This window comes from Cololabis saira, chromosome 15, assembly GCF_033807715.1.
Source record: "Cololabis saira isolate AMF1-May2022 chromosome 15, fColSai1.1, whole genome shotgun sequence".
Classification (NCBI taxonomy): domain Eukaryota; kingdom Metazoa; phylum Chordata; class Actinopteri; order Beloniformes; family Belonidae; genus Cololabis; species Cololabis saira.
In genome coordinates, this window is record NC_084601.1 from 10,048,007 (window position 1) to 10,075,927 (window position 27,921).

Sequence of the window (27,921 nt, forward strand, 5' to 3'; positions counted from 1 at the left end):
TCAAGGTTAATGTTGAAGTACAATGTCAAGAAAAAAGTCGAAATGTTGAGAAAAAAGTCCAAATGTCGAGGATAGGGTCAAAATTTCATGAAAAAAGTCCAAATGTCGAGATTAAAAGGAAAAGGGAAGAAAAAAAGAGAAAAAACGAAAAAACGAAAAAAAAAGAAAAAAAGAAGAAGAAAAAAAGAGGAAAAAAGGGAAAAAAAGGAAAAAAAGAAGAAAAAAGGGGAAAAAAAGGTCAAACATTTTTGAAAAAGCTCCAGGAGCCACCAGGGCAGCGCTAAAGAGCCTTCTTTATTGTGTATAAATAAATAAATCCAGACAGTTCTTGATGATTTAGCATTTTATTATTTAGAACTGAACAAATGAGCTCATGCAGATCCAACAGCAGCAGAACCAACAGGCGTGACACCATAAAAGAAGTGAATCCCGTCCAGACACTGGTTCAAAATTCTTTCCACCACATGACATTGGTCAAATCTGCAAACTTTCACAAAATCAAACAGTGATTTAGTTCATGGTTTCCAGTCATGCTACAGTCCAGATGAGCGCGGTCGGTCATAGTGGAGCCGCTGAGATCACAGCAGAACCCCGACAGGACGAGGGAAACACGCACGCGCTGGCGCTGAGCGGGCTCAGCGAGTCTAAAGTGCGTTTTCATTTCAGCTTTGTTGGATTTGCAAAAGCAGTGAACGTACTTCACACAGGGAGGATGGCGGTGAAGACAAATGTCTAAGTGATCAAGTACAGCATTATAATAAGTGGAATGAAACTACTCGCTCTTGCATAGTCTACGATAAGACAGAATTACTGGATTTAGCTATTTGTCCCATAATTATCCGTCACATTGCTTCACTGATTGCCTCGACAGCTCAGGCGAAGGACAGGCGTGTACAGTTAAACTAGCTTCATACACTGAACATGAGCTGCTATGTGGAGCTCATGGAAAACAAAATGTACATGTAAAGGGCCAAGGGGTCAAGTCGTGTGCTGCACGCAGCCGTGCAGCCGCATGTCTTTACAGGAAAATGCCCTCAGTCCAGCTAAATCAGCACAAAGATCAGATTATACATCCTGATCCTGGTGGCGAACACAGAAACGACTCCCGTGAAGACTAGGGTTGCCACCTTTCAGAAATAGAAATAAGGGACGCCCCGATTTCAGCAGCGCAGGAGCCAAAGAAAGGGAAATCCCCAAAACTTCTAAAATGCATAGAAATATATATATTTTATGCAAAAAAAACAAAATGCTTTGATTTCAAGTTTAAAGTGCTTTAATAGCATTGAACTTGCATGGCTGTACAGACAGGCAGCCAACCATACTAGCAACTGAAATAGCCTCCTATGCTATGTTTGTGTAAAAGTATGGTAATATATGGTGTATATAGTGTAAAAGTTAATTTATTTCAATACTTCAACTGAAAAGGTGAAACTAATATATTACATAGTCTCATTACATGCAAAGCAATATATGTTAAACCTTTATTTTTATAATTTTGATGATTGAATTGTTTATTGATTTCATAAAATATTCAAATTTTTTGAGATTTTCTATTTGGGGTTATCATAAACTGTGAGCCATAATCACCAAAACTATAAATAAAGGCTTGAAATATCTCACTTTGAATGTATTGGGAAATAATACATTTGTTTCACCTTAAGTTGAATTTACTATGAATTAAGTTTCGCAATATATTCAAATTTTCCGAACTTCACCTGTATATTATGACATTAATAAATAAGAGCATAATATGTGTCTGTATTGGTTCAATACGGAACGCAACTTTTAATTCCTAATTACGGAACAATTCCGTATTTCAAGGGACGGGTGGCAACCCTAGTGAAGACGCCGTGGACGCTGCAGCTCGACGGGAACACGACAGAGCGGAACATTTTCACACGTTTACACACTTGGGTTTTATGAGTTTATGTTGCAATGTGAGGATGTGTTAACGGTTAAGTTTTGTGACAAGTACTTCACTGGATGAAAACATAAACTTATTAGAGTGTGAAAAACACAGGAAGGCAAACTGGAATATTGAGACTGAGATCGACGGGTGCACAAACGCTTCGCTGGCAGTCCATGGGTTTGAGACTCAGACCGGAACATACAAAAGGAAGACCGTTTTTTTTACTGGTCAAGGAGTCTTTTGTTCAGCACGTTTATCTTGGCAAAGCCAAAGATAACGTTTCACTTCTCACACTTTTTCCTCTCCGTTTTTATCTAGAATACAAAAAGTCATACAAAAATACCCCAACATTACATTCAATGAAGGAAATCTCTCATATTCTGAAAAAAGTGCTCTTAGATAACTGAGTGTTTGTTGCTTTCCTTCTCACGGGCTACGTCCCTCTTTAGGTAGTTTATTTCTAGACAAAACTCACAGTATCGGGGCTTTAACAGTTGGTGGCCAAATAGGTGCACTTTCATTTAAAAAAAGAAAGAAAAGATCATTAATTTGGGTCAGAGCGTTCAGGAGACGGAGGAGTCCAGATGAATCCGGGGAACATTAGCTGCCCACAAAGGGGGGGAGGATGTTGGGGCGACACTGTCCTTGGAGGAAAACAGCGCAAACGAGGAACCATGTAGCTACAATGTGGGTTTGGGGTTGTTTTTTTGTTTTTTTTGGGGGGGCGTTAGTGGCAAAACTGCCTCTAGGTCAGTTAATCTAATCTAGAAATGGTAGGAATCCAAGCTGAGACCAGCAGGACATTGTTTTTCTTGATCTCTTGTCACACTGCAGCCAGCGCTGGGGTCCTAATGTTGGGGTGGGTGGGGGGGCAGGTGAATAATCCAGCAGCGGGGGGGGGTCTCTCATGCCTCCATGTACTGGGGAGGGGGCTCCTTCGGTGGGATGGCGACCGCCTCCTCATACGGTGGCAGGAGAACCTGCAACACAGAAGGACGGAGAGTCAGCTCTGCGTGGCTCGTATGTTACTGCAGCGCTGGTATCCATCATTCACACTAATTCAGTGCAAAACTTCAGAAGTAATTGTGCCTAAAAGAGGGAGCATGTTTGTGGCTGGTGCATACAAGGTAAATAGTTTATAAACTTTATAGATTTATTTGGATCCCTGTAGCACCCTATAATGTAATAATTCCCTGAAAATGTAATAACACCTCAAAAAAAGGAAATAAAATTTGCACTTAACTCAACCGAAAATGTAATAAAACCCAATAATGTAATAACTTCACCAATAATGTAATAAAATATCCTGACGGATATTGTAATAACATTTTTACCAATAATGTAATACCTTATTACGTTATTGGGAATTTATTACATGGTATTCAAAGTCTGCAATTTAACCCAATAGTAATTCTGGTGTTTCAAATCCAGCGTATATAACATTCTTAAATACTTAAAACACAAAATGTAAAACTCTGGACTGAAAATGAACATATATATATTAGATTTTTTGTCAAGTATTACATTATCAGTTTTGGAAAGAAAAAAAAAAGACCCACCTGAAAATGTAATAAATTCCCAATAACGTAATAAGGTATTACATTATCGGTAAAAATGTTATTACAATATCAGTCAGGATATTTTATTACATTATTGGTCAAGTTATTACATTATTGGGTTTTTTTACATTTTCGATTGAGTTAAATGCAAATTTGATTACATTTTCAGGCGTTATTACATTTTCAGGAAATTATTACATTATAGGGTGCTACAATCCCCATTAGCTGCAGCGAAACTGCAGCTATTCTTCCTGGGCTCCGACACATAATATACAATACATGACAAAAATTAAAAGCAAACCTAAAGAGGTAGTAAAGAAAAAGAAAAGAAACATGGAAAAGAAAAAAGGAAAAAAAAAAAGGAAATTCTACTACAAAATATATTCTAGATTTCTGTCAAATAAGACCAGTGCCCCTTTTGACACTCACATTAAGGTTACAGTCATTCCGTTAAACATTTAGATGTAATGCATTTACAATACAAAATCATACATTCTTTAAATAGCATCAACCAATTCAAACAATGTATAGTCATCGACAATGCTTTTAAATTATAATCACTTATCGTAACTTGAACCCATGACCATTTTTAGTAAACCAATAGCCATTTAATAATAATTAAATAAGTTTTATATGTATTTATTTAAGAGATGTTTCTTTACTAATAATTTGAATTCTTTTATGCTAGTAGTTCGCTTAAAGTGTTTGGGAAGTAAGTTCCATTCATACATAGCTCTGTACATCACCGTTCTCTTACTGTAGTTTGTCTTTGTTTTTGGCAGTGAGAAATTACCTCTGGCAGCGTCTCGTGCTATAGCTGTGATTTTCTGAACTGTAACATAGTTTTCTGTAAATGTTAGTGTTGAAGAATAAAACTGCAGGTCAAATACGTTTCCAGCATCTTTGTGTGAGCTCTGCAATGTTTACACAGTAGGATGTATGATGAACATTATTATTCTCAGACCTCTGGAAACTGTGTCAACTTGCGAAGAAAGAGTATACAGTAATGTTTATTTGGAGGACAAAGCTTAAACAAAGTGGCTAGGGTGATGTAATGGACACTTTTGGCTGCAGAGGTTACAGTTAAGCAACATTTACCCAGTCTTACCTTAATCTGGGCCTAAAATAACTCAGTCGTTCACTACTTGCGGCAGAAGGAACAAACTGCCATGGCCTGTTTGATCATCACGGCTTTTACATCACAACAGATCCTTTTTTGCATCTACAAAAATGCAATGCAGTTTATTTTAGTCGCATTGTGGGAGCAGTGGGTCGGATGTGCAGAAATCTTGACGTGTAACGCAGGAAGCAGAATGAGCTCAGAATCTTTTCTTGATCTTTATTTCATCTCTTTGTATTTATTTCCTCCCTACAAAAGGCACGGCTCGCTCCCAGGCTGACATTCACAAAGCAGCCAGCTTTGGCTCTGTCCGTCAGAGGTCTCTCGCCATTAATGATGTTATAAAACCGGCACGGCTGCTAATTCAGTGACTAAGAGAATATGCTCCGAGGGGGTGGAATTGTGAAACAGCCCGGGAGGAACATCACAGAGAGGATTTGAAATGAAGCAGACAAGCAGACAGTTACGCAACATTTACAGAAGAAGTGAGGATGGACAGAGATATGCAGAGAGGAGGAGGGAGGGGGAAAAAAGAGAGGAGGATGACCCTTGTGCATTTTAATGGCATTTCTAGAAAAGCACACCAGATCAGCAGAAGCAGCAGGGGACTTGATGTTCGAGGCCGACAAAGCCATTTAGACACACCACTGGCGTTCTGGTGGTAAAAATAGACGCCGTGCACTATTTGTCTGTACTCATGTTCCCGTTGATGAGGCTATAAAACCAACACTGGATGTTTTTCAGTCCAACATGAGCTGCTGAATGTCATGGTTTCCCAGTGTAGTTTTTTTATTTTAACTCACTCCCCTGTCTTTCCAGATTCTGCCACCCTAATCAGCCAGAAATCCACTCATTCCCTTCACCTGTGCTTCCCCACCCAGCTCCACACCTGGTTTCCCTCATCAGCAGTTCCCCTCATATACCGGCCCATTTCCACCTTCTTGTTTGCCAGATTGTCGTGTGCTTTTGCCCCGCTTTCCAGCCTTCCTGTTTTCTGTCCTGTTCCTGCCTGCCTGCCTGCCTGTAACCCTGCATGACTCCCGGTTTTTGATTTTTGCCTGCCCCCTTGGACTTGTTTGCCTGATATGCCTGTCTGCCCGGTTTTGACCCCTGCCTGCCTTGGACCTGAATAAAGCCTCTTGGACTCTGATTCTGCCTGGTGTTGTGCATGTGGGTTCTCTGTCCTGTCTGAGCCGTGACAGTACAATCTGGCCAAGACTGAACCCAGCCAACATGGACCTACCACGTAAGGAAGAGGATTTGTGGGATTTTTTTTATGGGGACCAAGTGGCATTCTACCACCGTACGGTGAAGGGGACGGGGACATGCCCCCAGTTCCGGCCTGTTGCTGTTCCCGAGGTGGTCCCAGACCCACCCCAGTCCCTTCCCCCTTTCTGGGGAACACGCCTGGCTCTGGGTGGGCCCAGGAGCCTGCAGGCTCAGGGGAGGCAACGACGAAGGCGTCAGCCCCAGCCCCAGCTTGCTCCAGCTCCAGCTCCAGCTCCGGCTCCTGTTCCAGCTCCTGTTCCGGCCCCCCGCATCCTGTCTGCTCCTGTTCCGGCCCCCCGCATCCTGTCTGCTCCTGTTCCGGCCCCCCGCATCCTATCTGCTCCTGTTCCGGCCCCCCGCATCCTGTCTGCTCCTGTTCCGGCCCCCCGCATCCTGTCTGCTCCTGTTCCGGCCCCCCGCATCCTGTCTGCTCCTGTTCCGGCCCCCCGCATCCTGTCTGCTCCTGTTCCGGCCCCCCGCATCCTGTCTGCCCCGGTTCCGGCCCCCCGCCTCCTGTCAGCCCCGGTTCCGGCCCCCCGCCTCCTGTCAGCCCCGACTCCGGCTCCCCGCCTCCTGTCAGCCCCGACTCCGGCTCCCCGCCTCCTGTCAGCCCCGACTCCGGCTCCCCGCCTCCTGTCAGCCCCGACTCCGGCTCCCCGCCTCCTGTCAGCCCCGACTCCGGCTCCCCGCCTCCTGTCAGCCCCGACTCCGGCTCCCCGCCTCCTGTCAGCCCCGACTCCGGCTCCCCGCCTCCTGTCAGCCCCGACTCTTGTTCCTGAGGCGGTCCCGCAGCCCTCGGTTCCTGAGGCGGTCCCGCCGGTCTCTGTTCTGGAGGCGGTCTCTGTTCCCCTTCCTGAGGCGATCCTGGATGGATCTGCCGCAGTCCCAGACCGACCCCCTGACCAGCCTGCCGCAATCCCAGACCGACCCCCTGACCAGCCTGCCAAGCCCCCAGACCGACCCCCTGACCAGCCTGCCAAGCCCCCAGACCGACCCCCTGACCAGCCTGCCAAGCCCCGAGACCGACCCCCTGACCGGCCTGCCAAGCCCCGAGACCGACCCCCTGACCGGCCTGCCGCGCCCCGAGACCGACCGGCCTGCCGCGCCCCGAGACCGACCCCCTGACCGGCCTGCCAAGCCCCCAGACCGACCCCCTGACCGGCCTGCCAAGCCCCCAGACCGACCCCCGGATCCGCCTGTTACGCCCCAAGGGCGACCCCCCCCGAACTGCCTCACCGGTCTGCCCGGCACCGAGGACGGCCCCGGAGCTTTGGCCGTTTGTTGACCGGGGCCCTCCTCCGGACCCCCTCCTCCTGCCCTGGGTGGGGGGTTTTGGGACATCTGGAATCTGTCCCTTGAGGGGGGGGTTCTGTCATGGTTTCCCAGTGTAGTTTTTTTATTTTAACTCACTCCCCTGTCTTTCCAGATCCTGCCACCCTAATCAGCCAGAAATCCACTCATTCCCTTCACCTGTGCTTCCCCACCCAGCTCCACACCTGGTTTCCCTCATCAGCAGTTCCCCTCATATACCGGCCCATTTCCACCTTCTTGTTTGCCAGATTGTCGTGTGCTTTTGCCCCGCTTTCCAGCATTCCTGTTTTCTGTCCTGTTCCTGCCTGCCTGCCTCTAACCCTGCATGACTCCCGGTTTTTGATTTTTGCCTGCCCCCTTGGACTTGTTTGCCTGATATGCCTGTCTGCCCGGTTTTGACCCCTGCCTGCTTTGGACCCGAATAAAGCCTCTTGGACTCTGATTCTGCCTGGTGTTGTGCATGTGGGTTCTCTGTCCTGTCTGAGCCGTGACACTGAAGCTGTTTATGAGCCACAGATATGCAATTAAGAACAATTTATTCTTTCATCATTTTCTAATTAAAATTCAAACAACTTGACATATTCCTTTCACTTTGAGCAAGTTGATTTTTAAATGTGTGTGGGTTTTCTTGTTTTATTTCTAGCATCCAGAATAAAACAGAAAAATCACTTGATTATCTCATTTATACTGCTATACAGCTAGAACCAGGGCTTATCTTTAACATGTTTTGTTTTTATTTGTTCAAAAGTCTCCATGAATACTTCAGTAATACAAACTTTAATATTGTTTATGCTGTTTGTATTTTCTCACAAAAGAAGTCAGAAGTCCAAACATTACTAATAATTTACTGACAGGAAGACAGGGAACGCCTGTTACTTACTGAGCCACAAAAATGACAAAGATGTGAAATCAGAACATCCAGAAAAACAGTGTTAAATCAAAATCAGAATCATCTTTATTGGCCAGGTTCGAACATTGTCCAACAAGGAATTTGACTCCGGTAATTTCGCTCTTTGGTGATAAAATAGAATAAACAATAAAAACAAATGTGGAATTTCTATAAATGAATAAATACATGAAGTGTATGTTTTACTTTATAGACATTTTATAGATGTGTTTACATTTACTTTCCCCAAGCCCATTTTATTATTTATCACATCCTTGTTTTCTTCATTCAACATGTAATAGTTCAACCTTTGAACTTTATGACCTCTATAAAGCTTCCTGGTCTGTTCATCTATATTTAAGACTCTTAACAACTTTGTATCTGGTTTGAAACTCTACCTTCCTGCTGAATGTAGTTCTGTACTTCAGGTGATAAATTGCCTCAATGCTGCCTCGTCGAGTCTCTACAAGACTCTTTAGGATGATAATTCCCACTAACCCACACCCCAACAAAGCCTCGGTACTTCTTATTCTGCCTAAATACTACATCTACTGCAGCAGTGCCTCACGTCTACCATTAACTCCAAGAGAAACTTTGGAGGCAACGAGGGGTTCCCCCGAGGAAACTTTGACACATTCGATCCGCCAACCTTCATGTTGGAGGACCGCCCACACAAAAGATAAGCTCAAATAACACGAAATGCCTTCATATGCCATCATATCTGCAGCGAAAATATGAACGGCTGGAGCGCCATGTGTTGCTCTGTGTGACATCAGAGCCGGCTGGATTAACTCCTGGGTGTTGAGGCTCGTTCCACAGAAACGTCATCAGTGGACGCATGTCCAGCAGCACAAGGACAAAGTGACAGACAGATAAAGTGCCGCGTCCTGAGACACAGGGTGTGAGGCTGATTAATGTCTTATCTTTCAGGATGGCGGATTATAAATAAGACAGACACATGGAGAACGGTGACTATCTTACAGCTTCTCAGAAACACTCAGTCAACACTGAAGGGGCCAAGCAGGATGGGCAACATCCGGCTCTGGCTGGCCGGCCAATCACAGAGCAGGGTTGGTGTAACAGGACCCACCGTCAACAACCCCACCCCGGAATCAGGACTCTGCACAACTTTAATGTACTTTGTATACTGTACTGTGTGTCTTACTGTGATGGTGTTTACAGCATAGGTTATTTAATGGAACAACTAAAGGTGCTTTTATGTACTACAGTTACCCAACACGCTATATTTGTATTACGGTGTTCTGCCAATTTCTGCTACCTGCCGAGAAATGCTACTTTGTGGTTCTGCGCATGCGCACAGTCGATTTTCAAAGTTTGATTGCAACGCTAAATTGATAATATGGGATGTTGAGTATTTGATCCTTCAAAAATACACTACCCATGACATGAATCGCATTACACTTTGTGAACATTATACGATAAAGAGAAAAAAAACCCAATTCTATCGCTTTATTTGATATTCATTCAGTCATTCACCTTTATTTAACCAGGCATTAAGAACATTCATATTTACAATAACGGCCTGGCAAGAGACAAGGACCATTTGGGGGAAAAGGAAGTGGTTTAGGGAGTAAAACACAGTAAAATTGTAGCTCTACAAAAGGTAGAAAACCATTAGGTAGCATTTTTTGGCAAAGCAGCAGAAATTGGTAGAACAACGGTTTAAATGGCCATATTTGGATTAAAGATAAACATGCTTATATTTCCCCAAAGTTCAATTTTTTGTACTATTCTCAGATCTTTAACTTATGTATCCCTCTGTTGAGGTTAGCACACAGTTACCAGACAGTCACTCACAACCAGTCGGTACTCAGAACAACAGTCAGCACGGAGACTACGCACACGTCCCAGTGGGACGCTAAAGACATGCCATCTTTCTTCTCTAAAGAGTTTAAAATGATGAGACTGAGGTCAGGTCAGTGAAGTTCATTAATGGTTACGAATGGAAAGTGCTTTCATCATCGACTCTCTGGAGGCTCCTTCCATGCGTGTAGGTGGAGTTATGATCTGGAAACTATACTGGTGATTAAAGTCTTACTGTTTGAGACCCAAACTTTAGCAGAGTTTGAAAAATCTTTATGAGGATTCATTTATAACTGAGGGCTGTACAAATATAACTACGCCATAAGACTAGGCCATAAGACTGTTGAACTCTAAATGAAAGGATTATATTAACCAATTATAATGACCAAACTGTTTTTTTTTTTAATGTAAAGCTGCATATTCTATTTATTTTCATATTTTTAAGCACTCAAGCACCTTTTAAAGTTAAGTTTTCCTTTTGTTCCTTTTGTTTGAAAGGATAGGCAAAATAAGCCATGAGGCTTCAGCCTATACCTTTTTGGTCAAAAAGAAAAAAAAAAAAGAAAAAAAAAGGAAATGTGTACATATATATAATATATATATATTTATACCTGTGTGTATACATATACAGTGTGCATATGCAAACATCTTAAAATGTAAATGACCAAAACAAAATAAACTAAACAAAAAAAATAAGATAAAATTTAGTTTTAGTTAAGTTGAGTTAGGACGTTTTAAACTGTATCATTATTTGCTTTTCTGAGCCAGAGGCAACTAAATTTCGTGTACCAGTGTGTTACATGTGTGCTGAAAATGACAAATAAAAACTCGTATCATATTGTATCGTAACTCTGTCATGTGTGACTGTGGGGACTCACCGTGGTGTCGTTGGTGGTGACGTAGACCAGGACCTCGGTGCTGCCTCGGCTCACGTATCGGTAGCAGTTCCACACACAGCCGATCATGTAGGCCTGTCCCACGCAGGTGGGAGAAGACGGACAGAAACAGAGGACGGCCGTTATTGACCGCTCAGCAATAACAGCAGCTTGTTACGTCACAGACTCGTCACATTCGTGTGATAGCTTTACAAGGACGTTTTCCTGGAGAATGTGGCCCCCCTAGTTTACCACAAGGAACTTAACAGGCATGTCCTGCTTCACTGAGCTTATGCCTGCTCTGAGGGGTGGTTTGTCTGACTTGGCAAAAGAAAAGGAGGTTCATTGTGTGTGTGTGTGTGTGTGTGTGTGTGTGTGTGTGTGTGTGTGTGTGTGTGTGTGTGTGTGTGTGTGTGAGCAGCCTGCTGAGTCGGTGCTGCTGCCAGCAGTAGGCGAAACCAACTAGGAAGCCAAGCGCAGCGCTAGCCAATCACTTTGCCATCTGCTGAGTTGACCTCCTTCTCTGTGCAACAAAAGTGCGAGGTCAACTCAACCAGTGAGCATCCTCCTGCACACATTTGAAATGTGGAAAACACTCCCCGCTTTGCTACTCAGCCATTATCTTTTTTACGTTCATAAGGTTTCGTTTATTTGTCAATTATTCAATCATTTTCTCTTCTGTTTTGCTGACTGAACACAGTCTGTTTCTGAATGTCACATTTCCCACCAAAGGTTTACTGTTTACTTCTTACAAATGTCTCATTCAGTTTGTTATAGATGCATCGTAGCTGTTGTGAGCTGGGCTGACATCATACATTACTGCCAAACCCGTGTCATGTTTGCCAAGTGCCAGTCCAGTAAACAAGGACGCAAGCAAGTGTTCCTCCTGTCCCCTGAGCTGGATCTATCTTGCTGCTCCTCTGCTGTTTCCAGGGGATCCAACATTCAACATTACAGAGAGTACCAATGTACTTTATTCAGCCCATCAATAAAAATTAGGTTGAAAGGTTCTTGCATGACCAAACATACAAATACATACGGTTATCTCATGTACAACTCTTAATCTAAGCTGTAACATGTAATACATTTTAACTGCAGGCTGTCTTCCAGTGGCTGCTTCCTGTCATAAAGTCCTGGCTCAGGCTTTGGATATCTGACGGGAAAAATACTAATCTCTGCTTAGAGTAGAAACAAGTTGATTTGATTGTACAGATGACTGCAGCTTCATGCCCCGGTTCATCCGAGAGCCCTTGAGCACGGCTGCGCCTGGAGAGTCATTCATGCATTCAGGGAGCATTTGTTTGACAGGGGTTGGTTTCCTGACGTCCCTGACCCGCTGCTCTCCGACTGCGTGATCATCTCATGAAGTTCATTGATAATCAGATTGTCCTCACTGCTAGTTTCTATATACTGTATGTGCCCAAGTAGTTCCTACTCCCATCTCACTATTACATCGCATTAACTCAGTAACATTGCTCTGGGAAGAACAGATATAAAAGAAGAGTTCCACAGAACGATGACTCGACTGCATTTATCACATTTAAAAATGTGCTTTCAAAATTATAGTAGCTAAATACAGGACTGTCTCAGAAAATTTGAATATTGTGATAAAGTTCTTTATTTTCTGTAATGCAAAAATGTCATACATTCTGGATTCATTACAAATCAACGGAAATATTACAAGCCTTTTATTATTTTAATATTGCTGATCATGGCTTACAGTTTAAGAAAACTCAAATATCCTATCTCAAAAAATTAGAATATTCTGGGAATCTTAATCTTAAACTGTAAGCCATAATCAGCAATATTAAAATAATAAAAGGCTTGCAATATTTCAGTTGATTTGTAATTAATCCAGAATGTATGACATTTTTGTTTTTTTTTAATTGCATGAACTAATTGCATGAAATTGCATGAAATTGCATGAAAAGACATGAAAAATTAGAGGGTTAGGGCTTGATGATCTTACCTTGAAGGACAGAATGCAGCCAATAAAGACGAGGACCGCAAAGACTAGGCACATGTTATTGGTGGACATGATGTCCTCTTTGTAAGGGAACGTCCCCGGCTGTTCAGGAGAGAGAGGAAGATACATAAATAGAAAATGAGAAAAAAATCAATGAGAAATGTAAAACAGAAGTGTTTTTTTCTTCCAGATAAGCCTTGAGCTCAAACTTCATTTAAAACATTTGGTTTAGTCCTAAACGATTGCAGATGTTTAAAAAGGTCTCCTAATCTTCATGGTGACGGCTCACGCTTGTGCCTGGGTAACCTTTTATTTAATACGTCTGCGTAGCCTGTTACATAAAAGATGCCTCGGTGAGACACTAGACCCAGAAAACACTGTTCAGCAGTTGTGACAAGCTTCGTCTGACAGTCGTCAGTTATTCTTTTATCTAAAGATATTCTGTTGCAACCCTAAAACAGAAACCTCTTGCATCAGCTGATCATTTGGACAGGTACTGAAGTCAGAATGAGAGGGTGCTCACCAGCTGCTGGAGGTAATCCTGCACCGTGTTGGGATAAACTACCACACTAATGGCTACCAGCGTGTTGAGGGCAAAATCAAAGATTTGGTAGCAGAAGAATGGAATGATCCAGGCGGCGTGTTGCTACATGGGAGAGATCAGGATTAGATGAAAAGTCCAGGCGTGGGTTTGAATCTCACGTGTTATGCATGTTTACCTTGTAAGCACCATATGTTGCCATGCCACATATGAGAATCATGAGTAAGGATATTGCCGTAGCAATGCAGATGTCTGCAGGAGAAAAGGACAAAATGGGAAATCAATTCACAAATGAAGACAACATTGAATTCATGCTTCCCCAGAACCCTCACATCCACCAATAATATGTTCCTGAGGACAAAGATCGTGATGATTGACTTAGGCCCTGTCCCAATACTACCACTACTTTTCAGCACTACCCCTAAATTTTGCACGTTCCCGTGAGGGTAGTGGTGTCCCAATTCATCTTTTCACCTAGGGGTAGTGAAGACAACTTCTGTTGTATTAGACGCTATATAAATAAAATTGAATTGAATTGAATTGAAGAAAACTAGTGTAGTGGCTATGAATCTGTCCCTACGGATCGAGGGATTTCTGATGCTCACTAGTTGATCTAGGGCCAGAAAAATTTCCCAGAATGCTTTTCGTCGTCATTTGCGGACTGAATCAGAAAAAAAACAAAACATGGCGGACATTTCTTATTTTTTGGTGAATAAAATCAATATTTTGAGTTAGTTTCTGCATAAAAATGTGTTTTGATTACATTTCTAGCTAGAAATATATATTTTACTTTCATAATATTCACTCAGTGGATGTACATAATCACTCGTTTGCCCGTTTTTGCGAAGATCACGCCAGAATAAAGGCTGATTTATGGTTCGGCGTTACACCAACGCAGAGCCTAAGGCGTAGGTTACGTAACCTACGCCGTAGGCTCTGCATCGATTTAACGCAGAACCATAAATCAGCTCCGGAGCCGGCAGGCAGAAATCTCGAAATTTTCAGAGCAAATTTCTTAACAGGCGTAGCTACAACTGTTAGATTTCATCTATTAAACCAACATTTATCTTCCTAAATGATTTATTTCAGCCAGCGGTAATTCTCCACAGAGCTGCAGGTTTCTACCCCGGGACGACGGCGCAGGTTGACCTGGCGATCACGTCTGTACTCCGGCTGCTGCTGCTCCGGGCCGGCGGCTCTTCTCATCGCCGAAAACATCAGATCAAATTTCTTAACAGGCGTCATTTGGATAAACTGAGCCCAGGTTGGGGATCTTAACGGTTACTTTTACGCCTGAAAAAATATTAAAACTTAATAAAGTGGCATATTAACAGCGCTACAGCTGAAATTAAAACAGCTTTTGGCTCTCAGCTTCCTGATTTTAGGGGTGGTGCTGAAAGTAGGAGTAGGGGGAGTATTGGGACAGGGCCCTGGGAAGATTTCAAGTGCCCTAAAATCTGTCCCTTCTTTTTTAGGGGTAGTGATAGTGAGGGAGGGCTAGTGGTATAAAAGTAGGGGGTGTACTGGGATTGGCCCTTACTACTACCTCTGTATAAACACATCTTATCCACTAGGTGAGTGCAACATCTGGGCAAGACTGCACTAATACAGCAGACTGGCAATACGGCTCGACTTACTGACTTATTTGATTATCTTTTGCAAGCAACAGGGTCAAATCGTACATCCCAGGTTTCAGTGACCCAGAGTCGTGAGAGAACAGTTTTACAGAGCTGAGCTTTGTGTTCTTTAGACAAAATAACACACCGTTCTCAAAACAGCTTCTTTGGAGCGGGGCAAGACGGCTAAACCCGAACTGCACGGACAAAATACTGGTCTGAACTTAGTGACTGTACTCATCACAACCTCACAGAGGGACTGGACATCTCCCATCCCAGACCAAACACATTAATGATAATGATTGGGTTTTGCTCTCCCTACTATTAAGGTTTTGTAATAAACGGTACAGAAATAGGCCACAGTATTTAGACGTCTTATGGTTGTATAAAAATACACTGCTTTTTGTAATACAGCAGCAAGGACAAGTATGTAGCCCTATGTTACTAACCATTTTACTTCACTAATTTGCCATAAAGCATGATATTCATCAAAACAACAATAAGAAACATACACAATGTGTTTAAGATGATAATACAAGGTAATAATAATGTCTCATTTCTCTATTCAACTCATCCGTTAACCCTTGTACTGTCTTTGGGTCAAAGTGACCTAATTCTCCTGTTCCTTCTTTCCTCCTGCTCTCTCCTTCCTTCCTTCCTTCCTTCCTTCCTTCCTTCCTTCCTTCCTTCCTTCCTTCCTTCCTTCCTTCCTTCCTTCCTTCCTTCCTTCCTTCTTTTTCCCTTGTTTCCTTCCTTCTTTTTCCCTTGTTTCCTTCCTTCCTTCCTTCCTTCCTTCCTTCTTTTCACCATTCCTTCCTTCTTTACTCCTTTCCTTCTTTATTTTCTCCCCTCGTACATTCTTTCCTTGTTTTCTCCTTTCCTTCCTTCTTTTCTCCCTTCCTTCTTTCTTTTCTCCCTCCCTTTCTCTCTTCCTTCCTTCCTTCCTTCCTTCCTTCCTTCCTTCCTTCCTTCCTTCCTTCCTTCTTCCTTCCTTCTTTTTTCCCTTCCTTCCTTCCATCCTTCTTTCTTTCCTTCCTTCCTTCCTCCCCTTGTACATTCTTTCCTTGTTTTCTCCTTTCCTTCCTTCCTTCCTTCCTTCCTTCCTTCCTTCCTTCCTTCCTTCCTTCCTTCCTTCCTTCCTTCCTTCCTTCCTTCTTTTCTCCCTTCCTTCTTTCCTCCCTTCCTTCCTTCTTTACTCCTTTCCTTCTTTATTTTCTCCCCTCGTACATTCTTTCCTTGTTTTCTCCTTTCCTTCATTCTTTTTTCCCTTCTTTCCTCCCTTCTTTTCTCCCTTCCTTCTTTCTTTTCTCCCTCCCTTTCTCTCTTCCTTCCTTCTTTCTTCCTTCCTCCCTTCTTCCCTTCCTCCTTCCTTGACCTGAAGACAGCACCAGGGTTAAACATCCCCAGTGCTGTCGTGAACCCACAGGCCAGTTTCTTCCCTGAGAGGTCGTTTGAGTGAGTAGTTTTAAACTAAATGTTTACTAAATGTGTTGTTTAGAGCCACTTTGATAGAAGACGCTCAAACAGAAGTGTCTGCTGATGTGAATCAGATCCGTATTACGCTGGCAAGGCCCAGAAAGTCAGCTTTAAGTCCTTATCCATTAGCTCACAGCTGAACAAACTGTCTATAAATGGAGACAGTTTAGAACGACTGCTACTTTTCCTAGAAGAGGGTTCCCAGCCAGGATGACTCCCAAACCGCAACAGAATCCTCAACGGTCCGAGGAAGAACCCATAAACTTCAGCTGGAAGATCTGAAGACAGAACTGGGACAGGCAAACATCCACCCATGTCTCTGCCATACTTAAACCACTCAGTATGCGAGGTGTGGACCCGGCTGGCACTGTGGTGATCCACAACGCTTTTGGGGACATGTTTGGTGGAATAATGAAACAAAAGTTTAACTGTTCGGACTGATTCCTCTGGACTATGTGTGGTGCAATAAGGGCTCATCAAAATATCATCCCACTTGTGAAACAGAAGGACTAATTGTGAAAATTGTTGAGAGATCCAACAAATAATAAGGTCCTAAAGGTTGTTGGCACTAGTTATATCATGGATAGGGATGGGCGGTATGGACTAAAAAATGTATCACGATAATTTCTGGCATTTATCCCGATAACGATAAAAATGACGATAAAAAATACCAATTCAACTCCACCTTTGTAACTATAAATCTATCACCACATTCAGTCTTTGGAGCCCCCAAAACACTGCTCTAAAAGAAAACTAAATGCTACTAAACTACACCAATTAAATTGAATTAATAAAAACCAATTAAATTGCAAAACTGTAATGACTCAAACGAAATAAGTTTGAAATGTAGGAACAGATTCAACATTTATTCAGTAGAGACGAGAGACGAGGGAGGCAACCTGACGGTGACTACGCACTCACGTAAATCCACCACAAGGGCTTCAGAAACAGAAAAGCTGCCTACCGAAGTGACCCACAGCCCAGATCTACCCCAGAGAGTTGCACCTGAATGACCTCATGAGAGCTGTTAACACCAGACACGTCTGTCCTGGTCACAAACTGAAAGCTGGTCCTATCCACAGCTACCAAAAGCTAGGGATGGGCGATATTTTACCGTTCACGATATACCGTCAAAACAATTCCCCACGGTAAGAATTTTTCATCTCGCGGTAAAAACGATAAATTCCCGTTGATGACGTTTTTGTGTAAAACTGATTTATGGTTCTGAGTTAAATCCACGCACAACGTACGTAAGGAAGGAAGGAAGGAAGGAAGGAAGGAAGGAAGGAAGGAAGCAAATGAGCCAGAAAGAAAGAAAGAAATGAGCCTAAATAGAAAGAAAGAAAGAAAGAAAGAAATGAGCCTAGAAAGAAAGAAAGACTGAAAGAAAGAAAGAAAGAAATAAGCCTAGAAAGAAAGAAAGAAAGAAAGACTGAAAGAAAGAAAGAAAGAAATAAGCCTAGAAAGAAAGAAAGAAAGAAAGAAATGAGCCTAGAAAGAAAGAAAGACTGAAAGAAAGAAAGAAATAAGCCTAGAAAGAAAGAAAGAAAGAAAGAAATGAGCCTAGAAAGAAAGAAAGAAAGAAAGAAAGAAATGAGCCTAAAAAGAAAGAAAGAAAGAAAGAAAGAAAGAAAGAAAGAAAGAAAGAAAGAAAAAAAGAAATGAGCCTAGAAAGAAAGAAATAAAGAAAGAAAGAAAGAAAGAAATGAGCCTAGAAAGAAAGAAAGAAAGAAAGAAAGAAAGAAAGAAAGAAAGAAAGAAAGAAAGAAAGAAAGAAAGAAAGAAAGAAAGAAAGAAAGAAAGAAAGAAAGAAAGAAAGAAGTATAAATTCCTGTTGATGACGTTTTTGTATTGGTATTTTTTATATCGTTATTGGGATAAATGCCAGAAATGATCGTGATACATTTTTTTAGTCCATACCGCCCATCCCTACCAAAAGCACCTACTCAAAGTTATTCCTGAGAAAGTGGTTTCACCAGATATTAAGTCCAAGACTTCACCAACATTTTCCTCCTCCAACAGTGTGAATGTTCAATATATGTGTTCAATTAAGTCACGAGACAAAGAAGTACAACAGTTTCCTCACAGATTTCATTACAGTGAGAGACCTTATTAACTATTAGTTGGAATACGTGGACCTTAAGAGCTTGGGTCTATTTGTACAGTATCAAATCTGTACTTGTTAAAGGTTACCTGGTACAGTTTGGTATTATGAGCCTGGTTAATAGGACTAAATGAAAACAGATGCAACAACGGATACTGAGTTTAAAAAAGAAGAAAATAAATGAACACCTTGGTGTGCCATGCACATCCTTAACAGTGGAAGAGGTTTTACATTTGACACAATCTTATTTACATTTAAGCGACGGGGGCTCTCTTTAGACATGTGCCAGCATCTACAGGACTGTCTCAGAAAATTTTAATATTGTGATAAAGTTCTTTATTTTCTGTAATGCAATTAAAAAAACTAAAAATGTCATACATTCTGGATTCATTACAAATCAACTGAAATATTGCAAGCCTTTTATTATTTTAATATTGCTGATCATGGCTTACCGGTTAAGATTAAGATTCCCAGAATATTCTAATTTTTTGAGATAGGATATTTGAGTTTTCTTAAGCTGTAAGCCATGATCAGCAATATTAAAGTAATAAAAGGCTTGCAATATTTCAATCGATTTGTAATGAATCCAGAATGTATGACATTTTTGTTTTTGTAATTGCATTACAGAAAATCACAATATTCTAATTTTCTGAGACAGTCCTGTATAGTCAACATTCACTAACGGCATTCACCGATACTAAGCTAACCTTGGTAATATCTGTAGAATAAAAGAAACTAAAGATCATTAGGCAATAGTGGCATATACTCAACTTCAAACTCAACTCAACAGATAAATTAATATTCTTATCATATTTCTGTGTCTCTATACCTGACATAAAAACATGACCTTAGCTCTTCTCCATCCACTGTAACTGTAATCTTTGACGGATGCTGCACAAGCACAAACGTCATGAGAGGGGAGTTAGTCAAGATGGCTGCTTTATAATCCGTTGGAAATAGAGCAGTCATTTTTAATCATCTGCCAGTGACAGTGTCTGAAGCCTTGCAGAGGTGACTGTGATGCTGATAGCCGCTGGAGGGGCGCGCTGAAATCCACAAGCACTAATTTGTTCTCCAGCTTGCCCAGTCTGTGCTGAGAGCAGCATTATCAGAGAAGGGGTAGGCAGAAAGGATAGGTCCCTGTACATTTGCACACACGCCGTTCTTTATGGATGTGCCGTCTCATTTTTCTGGAAAACGACCCACAAAAAGCTACACATTCGTACAAAATGATATATCTCAAGTACCATCATCATTTTTGAGAGATCCTTCCAAAGTGAATTTTCTACTGTTCAGAATTGGCTAGGATCTAATAAACTATTGTCAAACAAAAAGAAATCATGCTCAATGTTGACCTCATTCAAACACCTCGGCCTCTGGATCGAACCATTATTTACTTTCAAACATCATATCGAGTCCGTCACAGCTAAATTACACCGCAACCTAGGCATCCTTTACCGATCAATAAACTGTTTCACTCTACAAACAAGGAAAAGAATTGTCACACAACTTTTATTACCCATTTTAGATTATGCTGATGTTGTCTACCAGAACACTTATGAATCACATCTTCAACTCCTCAATGTCATTTACAACAGTCTCTGTAGATTTGCCTGGTGCCCATATCGAACTCCCCACTGCTCCACTCAAGAAGACAATACCACTGGCTCCAACTCATATTCAAATGTATCCACTTTAGTTATCCATCTTACTTAAAAAAAAATCTGATTCCATATACATCCTCATATTCTCTCAGAAACACTCAGCAACCCTTCTTTTTTGTTCCTTTGACGTTTAAAGAAATTGGCAGACGTGCTTTTAAGTTCAAAGCCCCATCAGACTGGAACAACTTACCCTTCAATATAAGAAAACTTAATTCATTACACCTCTTTAAAAACTCACTATATTCCAACCTCAATAAACCATGTAGTTGCCTCTAGTGGTATGGCTTTCTCATTTTATTTTTATTTATTTATTTTATATATAATGTATGTATTTCTTCATATATTGTATCATAATGATGATGACAATGGCTATTATTAATATTGTTGTTCTTGTTGTTATTCCTGCATTATATGCAGTGTTTACTTGTGTTCTTTGGGTCGGTAGGTCTTGACTGGTGTGTGTGCAGGTTTGTGTGTGAGAGCCTTATGTATTATGTATGTTGTATGTAACTGTTTTGTACTGTGTTGTATGTTTTTTGTTGGACCCCCTCGAAAACGAGATGATTCATCTCAAGGGGCTATCCGTTAATAAATTGACTTAATGTTTCACCTCACTCAAAATTCACATGAAGGTTTCCAATTATTTCTGTTTAGAATAAGCTAAATAAACATTAAGTAAAATAAACAAGCAAGTCATCTGGTTTCAGCAGCACTTAGTATAGATGTTGCTGCTGTTACGTAATACCCACGATCCCAGGAAGTGTGTGAACTTCCACATTTAGAGCGGAACACTGACTCAGAAACAAAGTAAATCTTCAAGGTTAATCTCTGTGGGTTTGTTGAACTCACTTGCATCATCCATGACATCCATGTCAGTCCCCAGCTCGGTGCTGGTGAGGTGGTACCGGTACTGGACCGGATCATTGAGAGCTGACAACAGGATCAGTAGAACCACAGAGTTGATGAGCTGTCGGGAAAAGAAAACCAACACATGATTGGACAGTATGATATCAATTATTTATGGTTATAATAAAATTAAATAAATTTTTTTTAAAAACTACATATTTTGCAATCTTCTTTTTTTTTAACCAATTATGTGACACAGATGGACTGCTGACTAGTAGTTTCAATAAATATAGTACTCTTCCAGGTCTGGGTCTCAATCAATCACTGTAATCAATCACTGTGCAATAATAATAATAACCACAATCATATGTTGTAATAATGCAACTTTCAATAACCATGTCTACCTCATACTGCTGCACCTTTCACTTTAAAAAAAAAAATCTATATATGTTAATAAGAGACATTTGTCTATTTACTTTACAGTGAGCGAAAATAACCAAGTCAAATATCCCCGTCTTGTTTGACCTGACTTGGCCAAATAAACATGATTCTGATTCTGATTAGATTAAATGACTTCATAAATCTTATGTCACCGTTTTTTAGCATGTGGAAACTTGTGGGAAGTAATTACTGCTTTTTATAGCCTGGTTGATTAAGACTGGGTTTTACCTGGCTTACTGAACTATATTTAAAACTATACTACTTTGTTTGCACTCCCAAGTCAATATGCACGTAATATTTGCACTAGTTTAGCAACCTCTGATAGGTTGTTTATATATAGGCCTTAAACCACCCTCTTGTATAGCACTTTATAATTTATAATCTGTATATACTGTATTAATATAATACTTTCTGTTGCACTTCTGGTTGGATGCCAAATTGCATTTCGTTGCTCTGTACTGTACACAGGGTTGCCAACCGTCCCGTATTGAGCTGAAAAGGGATGCACTTTGTCCCGTTTTACTGTGAGAGTCAAAAAAAAGTCATAAAATGCCAATGGAAAATGGCATTGAGCTGTTGAGTTCATAAGTTATTTTTCTGTTTTACTACAACTATCGCCTACAGTCATGGCCTTTGAGGCACAAATATGTTTTCTACAGACTTTCTGTTTGCACTTTTGTTATTGCACTAAAAATGGGCACTATTACAGAATGGATGTTCTGCTTTCTTTCTATTGTTGTATTGTAGGAGTTTGGGAACAAAAGAGCTGATGAACGCTTTATGTGGACGAAGGAAAAACTTGTGTTGTTTATTTCCGTCTCTCCTTTCAACTGTAACCAACAGTAACAGAACACTAACTGAAAAGTCATCATCATCGTTAATAACGGCTAGATTCTTGTGAATTCTAACCCACTGAAACTACACAGTGTCCTGCTAGTGAGTGACCACTACAGTATATTAATTTATACAATTTTAAGTTAAGCAGAACAGGTTTCTGTTTAAGAAAGATACTTATTCTATTCAGTTAATTTTGTTATTTTGCATTAAAGTGAATTGCTGGATAATAACTTGTATTCTATGTGTTCATGGCATTCAAAAATATGCATCTAATTCAATTCAGGTTCGAGTCAAATAGTTAAAAAATCATTTCAGTCACAAAAAAGGGGCTAAAAAAATTCACCAGGCCAGGAAGGGTGAAGGAAGGTGTCCCTTATTTATTTTACAGGGAGTTGGCAACCCTAACTGTACATGTGCAATGACAATAAAATTGAATCTAATCTAATCTAACCAGGAAACTGGACCATATTTCACCAGGAAACTGGACCATATTTCACCAGGAAACTGGACCATATTACACCAGGAAACTGGACCATATCACACCGGTCATGAAATCACTGCACTGGCTTCCAGTGAGTCAAAGGATAGAGTTTAAAATCTTACTGCTGGTCTACAGAGCACTGAATGGTCTTGGACCAAAATTCATGGTTGATCTGTTAGTTCCTATGAAGCTCCCAGACCCCTGAGGTTCATCTGGATCTGGTTTGTTGTGGCTCCCAAGAACCAGAACCAAGCAAGGTGAGGCAGCGTTCAGTTATTCTGCTCCTCACCGGTGGAACAAACTTCCTGTAGACCTGAGGTCTGCTCCAACTGTAGATCCTTTAAATCAGGCCTAAAACATCACTGTTTACTGAAGTGTACTAAATTAAATACTTACCTGCTGTACTCTACTGCCCTTATTTTTAACAGCTTGTGCTTTTTATTATTTTACTTATTTTTTTATCATCTTATTCATAATTGTATTCAATCTTATTTGTTATTTACTGTCTAATTATGTCTTGCCACTTTTAATGTCAATGTAAAGCACTTTGAATTACCTTATGTTGAATTGTGCTATACAGGACTGTCTCAGAAAATTAGAATATTGTGATAAGTCCTTTATTTTCTGTAATGCAAAAATGTCATACATTCTGGATTCATTACAAATCAACTGAAATATTGCAAGCCTTTTATTATTTTAATATGGCTGATCATGTCTTACAGTTTAATAAAACTCAAATATCCTATCTCTAAAAATTTGAATATTCTGGGAATCTTAATCTTAAACTGTAAACCATGATCAGCAATATTAAAATAATAAAAGGCTTGTAATATTTCAGTTGATTTGTAATGAATCCAGAATGTATGACATTTTTGTTTTTTTAATTGCATTACAGAAAATAAAGAACTTTATCACAATATTCTAATTTTCGGAGACAGTCCTGTGAATAAACTTGCCTTGCCTAATCTAATAGGGTAAAAACAGAACCAAACTATATTTAACTAAAAGATGACCCGATTAGTGTAGGAGGATTTGTTTTTGACGGCGTGTCATTTCCAACACAAGTCTTACATTTGAAGAGAAAACGTGTTCCTGGTCAAGTAACTTCCGGTCGTTTGAATTTCAGAGCATCCTTAAAACCCGATGAACCTCAAGTTCAGGGAGCAAGTGCAATAGTGCACACAGCCGAGCAACTACCCCCAAACTCGGTCCCTGTACTAGACCCGTCCCGGGGGACATTCCAGGGGAGCATTTCCCCCAGATTCCCCCAGATCTGGGCTGCAGCCTGAACTCACCATGTACCAGACCCCCAGGATGATGGTGCCCGTGCGGACATGGCAGCACAGGCAGCAGCTCGTCGAGTACCACCGGTCCCACGGAGAAATCATCTTCACGCAACACGGAGCTCACGCTATTTCATGAATGCCGTCGAAAAAAATAAATAAAAAAAATAAAAGTTGATTATTCGAGGCTGCGGACGAATGAAAAAGGGGAGCAGCTGCAGCTGGAGCCGCTTGTGTGTGTTTGGTTTGGGCGAGCAGGACTTGTGGCGGAGTTAAGCCTCAATTATGCTTCCGCGTTAAATCGACGCAGAGCCTACGGCGTAGGTTACGCGGCGACGCGCACCCTACACCGTAGGTTCTGCGTTGGTGTAACGCGGAACCATAAATCAGCCTTTAATCCGTTTATCCCGAGTCACGTGACCAGAGGAGGATTCTGACTGCGATCAGGGAGATGATGGTGATGATGAGGAGGAGGAGGAGGAGGAGGAGGAGGAGGAGGAGGAGGGATCCATGCCCCCAAATCCCACTACATGTTTTATTTCAAGTCTAGAAATATGCGCGTTATTATCATTGCCAGTACACGAGTTGGAAAAAAAAATCAGCGGGGATGGTGGATTTTATCATATGGGGAGAGTTAATTTGTGCTGATTACAAATAATATAATATATTACAAATAATAGCATCAAAACAGATCAAAACACCTGCAGATATACTGCAGGAATGACATAGCAGCAGTTAAATGCAGCCTTCTGTAAACTTTAAATATCCACTGGGTTTACATCAAATACATCAAAACACAAAAATAAAAAACAGTTTTCTGAACTTATCAATATGCCATTGTCCTTCATAGGATAAGTAAAATGGATCGCTGCAAAAACTCAAAATCTTAACAAGAATATTTGTCCTATTTCTAGTTAAAATGTCTCATTTTAGTAAAAAAATCTCATTACACTTAAAACAAGACTCATCACTGGAAAAAAACAACAATTTTCACCTGTTTCAAGTAGATTTTCACTTGAAATAAGTAGAAAAATCTGCCAGTGGAACAAGATTGTTTTGCTTGTAATGAGAAGATAAATCTTGTCCCACTGGTAGATTTTCCTACTTATTTCAAGTGAAAATTTACTTGAAACTGGTGTTATTTTTCTGGTGATGACTCTAAATGTTGAAATAGCAGTAAAACCACATTCATTGATGAAATGACATAAGGGATGGAAAGGGGGGATGGCAGTTTTACAGGGGGGATGATTTGGACCGTTTTTATTTCAGGAGGGATGCCATCCCCCCTCATCCCCCCTCAACTCCAGTACTGATTGTTATCATTAGGACCTTTTTCAGAATCAGAATCAGGTTTATTGGCCAACATTTATATCATTTGTGGGTTAATGCTTGTATACTCTACATATTCATTTGGGGATATCAAAGAGATGTTTTATTACGGTATAATTATTTAAATAAAATGGGAAAAGTTACAAAAAATGTTGTGCAAGATTCATAAGGGTGAGTTTTTTTTGAGCAAACAGGGGGAAAAAAAGACTTAAAGAATAGTGAAGTGATGGGAATTTCCTTTTCAGTCAGTCAGTTCCTTGTGAGGACATTCAGTTCTCCTATTTTGTCTAAGTAGACCTTTGGTTCCGTTGTCCCACGCAGCTGCATCGAAATGTTATGAGAACCGTTTAATATTTAGTCTAAAGTGTTCTTGTTCTGTTGAAAGTGTCCCAGTGTCGGTTGTCCAGCGGAAACAAAATCTCACCAGAAAAGCGAGATTCTCCAGAGTTACTGGCAGGTAGTTGAACAGGCTGGCAGTGCATGCAGGGCCGGTGGCAGGGCCGGCAGTGACGGGGACGAGGGTCAGGTGTGGGCCATCAGCAGGGGGGCCCAATCATCACTATTTTATTCATTTTTTATTGAGAAGAAGTTATATACAAGCATGCATGCAAAAAAGGAAAAAAAAAAAAAAAAGCCAGTGAGGCATGTTTTTGTTTATGATTGTTATGATGTATATTTACTTTTTTTTTTAGCATGTTTGAAATAAAGTTTTTCATTTATTCATTCATTCATTCAAGAACATCAGACAAGTGCTCCAATATATATATGTAACAAAAAAATAAATATAAAATTCCAGTGAAATTAACAGAAGTAGGGAGAATGACACATAGACGAGTGAATAAATAAAATATGAAAAAAATTCAAATGTAAATACAGTATTCATCTTTAAAAAACCTTCTCGTATATATCGGTGGATGTTATACTTTGTTTGGTGTCAATTAGTTTAAGGGATTTAATGTACTCTTTAAACTCAAGTAAGAAACCTTTAAAGTGGGGCCCAATCATCACTATTTGAGCTTTGACAATGCAGAATGACGTGTCTAATCACGTCACAGCAACTTTGGTGCCATCTATTATTTCAGCATTTTAAATTCCCAATATGCAGCAAAAAAAAGGATAACCCCTTTAAAAGCCCTAAGTTAGATTATCTCACCTCGAGGGGCAAAGGCAGCATTTTAAATTATTTATTCATGATCATGCATGGCTCATAACATTTTTTACTGCTTTTTGAAAAGGTCTGCCACCAAAAGGAAGCGGATAGATTGTTGTAGACTTGGTTTCAGCTTGGCTCCGTGCGCGAGGCTGACAGATGGGCCCCCAGTGTGCACGGCCCTAAACTCTGCTGGGTCGGCACGTCATCGCTGGATTGAGGATTTTCCTTTTTTTCCTGCAACATGATGACTACCTGTTTAAATACAGGAGCACAACGCAGGCACGTGATCTCAATCTCATAGTCCGTTTCCGGCTTCAAAGAAACTCCAAATAAAAGTAATCATGTGGTGTATGTGCAGATGGGATTCTGACGTAAGACCTTACAATCCTTTCCTCTCAAAGTTATTGGAGAACAATACCTCCCACACACACATACTTTAAGGTTATTAAAGTAGGGCTCTGAGCGCCCACGGTACCATCCATTATAGAGAAACATGCACGGTTAATATATCTGCCTTTCATGCACCCGCAGAAGAGACGGAGAGGGAAAAAAAGACAGCAACCTCCCAAGAGGAATGAATGGAAAACAATGCGATACCCTAGAGAAGGGTAGCTGAATATACAGTAAACCAGAGATTGGGAGAGATTAAAAGCGGTAAATCCTAAATGGACTGAGAGATGAGGCATGGAGAGAGAGAGAGAGATGAAGGGAAGGAGGTCAGGCTCCGAGAGCGTGCCACGCGACGGCCTCACCACATTGACTGAGGCAGTAATTTGGCCCCTGGAGGGTCAGACAGCTAAAACCTCACACACCGGTCTACTGACAGAGATTAGCACCAACACACGGCCTATGCATGATACATCAGACTTGTGGTGTATTTATTGTTAGATTTAAGAGGGAATTAGTTGTTTTGTGTATATATATATTTATTAGGGGTGGGACGATACAGGTAACTCACGATTCAATACTGTGGCGATATGTGGCCCACGATAACGATAATATCACGATACACGGTATCTACGATTTATTGTAAGAAATTTCATCAACGATATATCACGATATGTGACTGAAAAAGAAAAAATACCCATAAAAACAAAAACGTCTGTAGTTACGCATTTATTCAATGCCAAAACAAATAAAGTGCATTTGTATAGAGCCTCATTGCCTCCTAGTCTTGTAAATGTAAACACTGAACAGCTGGACTAATATGAACAATAGTGCGGTGACAACCGCGTAAATCCATTATGTGTGCTGTAATAAAATATCTGCCATCAGTTTATGGATTATTTATTGCGACAGAGAGCGCAACAATATATTGCAGTATTGATTTTTTCCCCCACCACTAATATATAATACACACACACACACAGAATGTGGTTTAATTACCATTTCATTGTTGTGGTGGGAGTTCAGGTTTGCTTTGTGTACGTT

At 40.9% G+C, this 27,921-nt stretch overlaps 1 protein-coding gene across 1 annotated transcript; it reads right to left on the minus strand.

Annotated features, from left to right (window-relative positions):
* Positions 1–335: 335 nt before the first annotated feature.
* On the minus strand, positions 336–24,256 carry laptm4b (lysosomal protein transmembrane 4 beta). The gene is made up of 7 exons (XM_061742427.1): positions 24,021–24,256; positions 20,970–21,087; positions 13,439–13,512; positions 13,243–13,365; positions 12,723–12,821; positions 10,757–10,849; positions 336–2,889 (listed from the first exon to the last, which is right to left on the minus strand). Exons 1-7 carry the CDS (start codon positions 24,111–24,113, stop codon positions 2,815–2,817), a joined length of 675 nt encoding a protein of 224 aa, XP_061598411.1. The 5' UTR covers positions 24,114–24,256; the 3' UTR covers positions 336–2,814.
* Between the last annotated feature and the right edge of the window lie 3,665 nt (positions 24,257–27,921).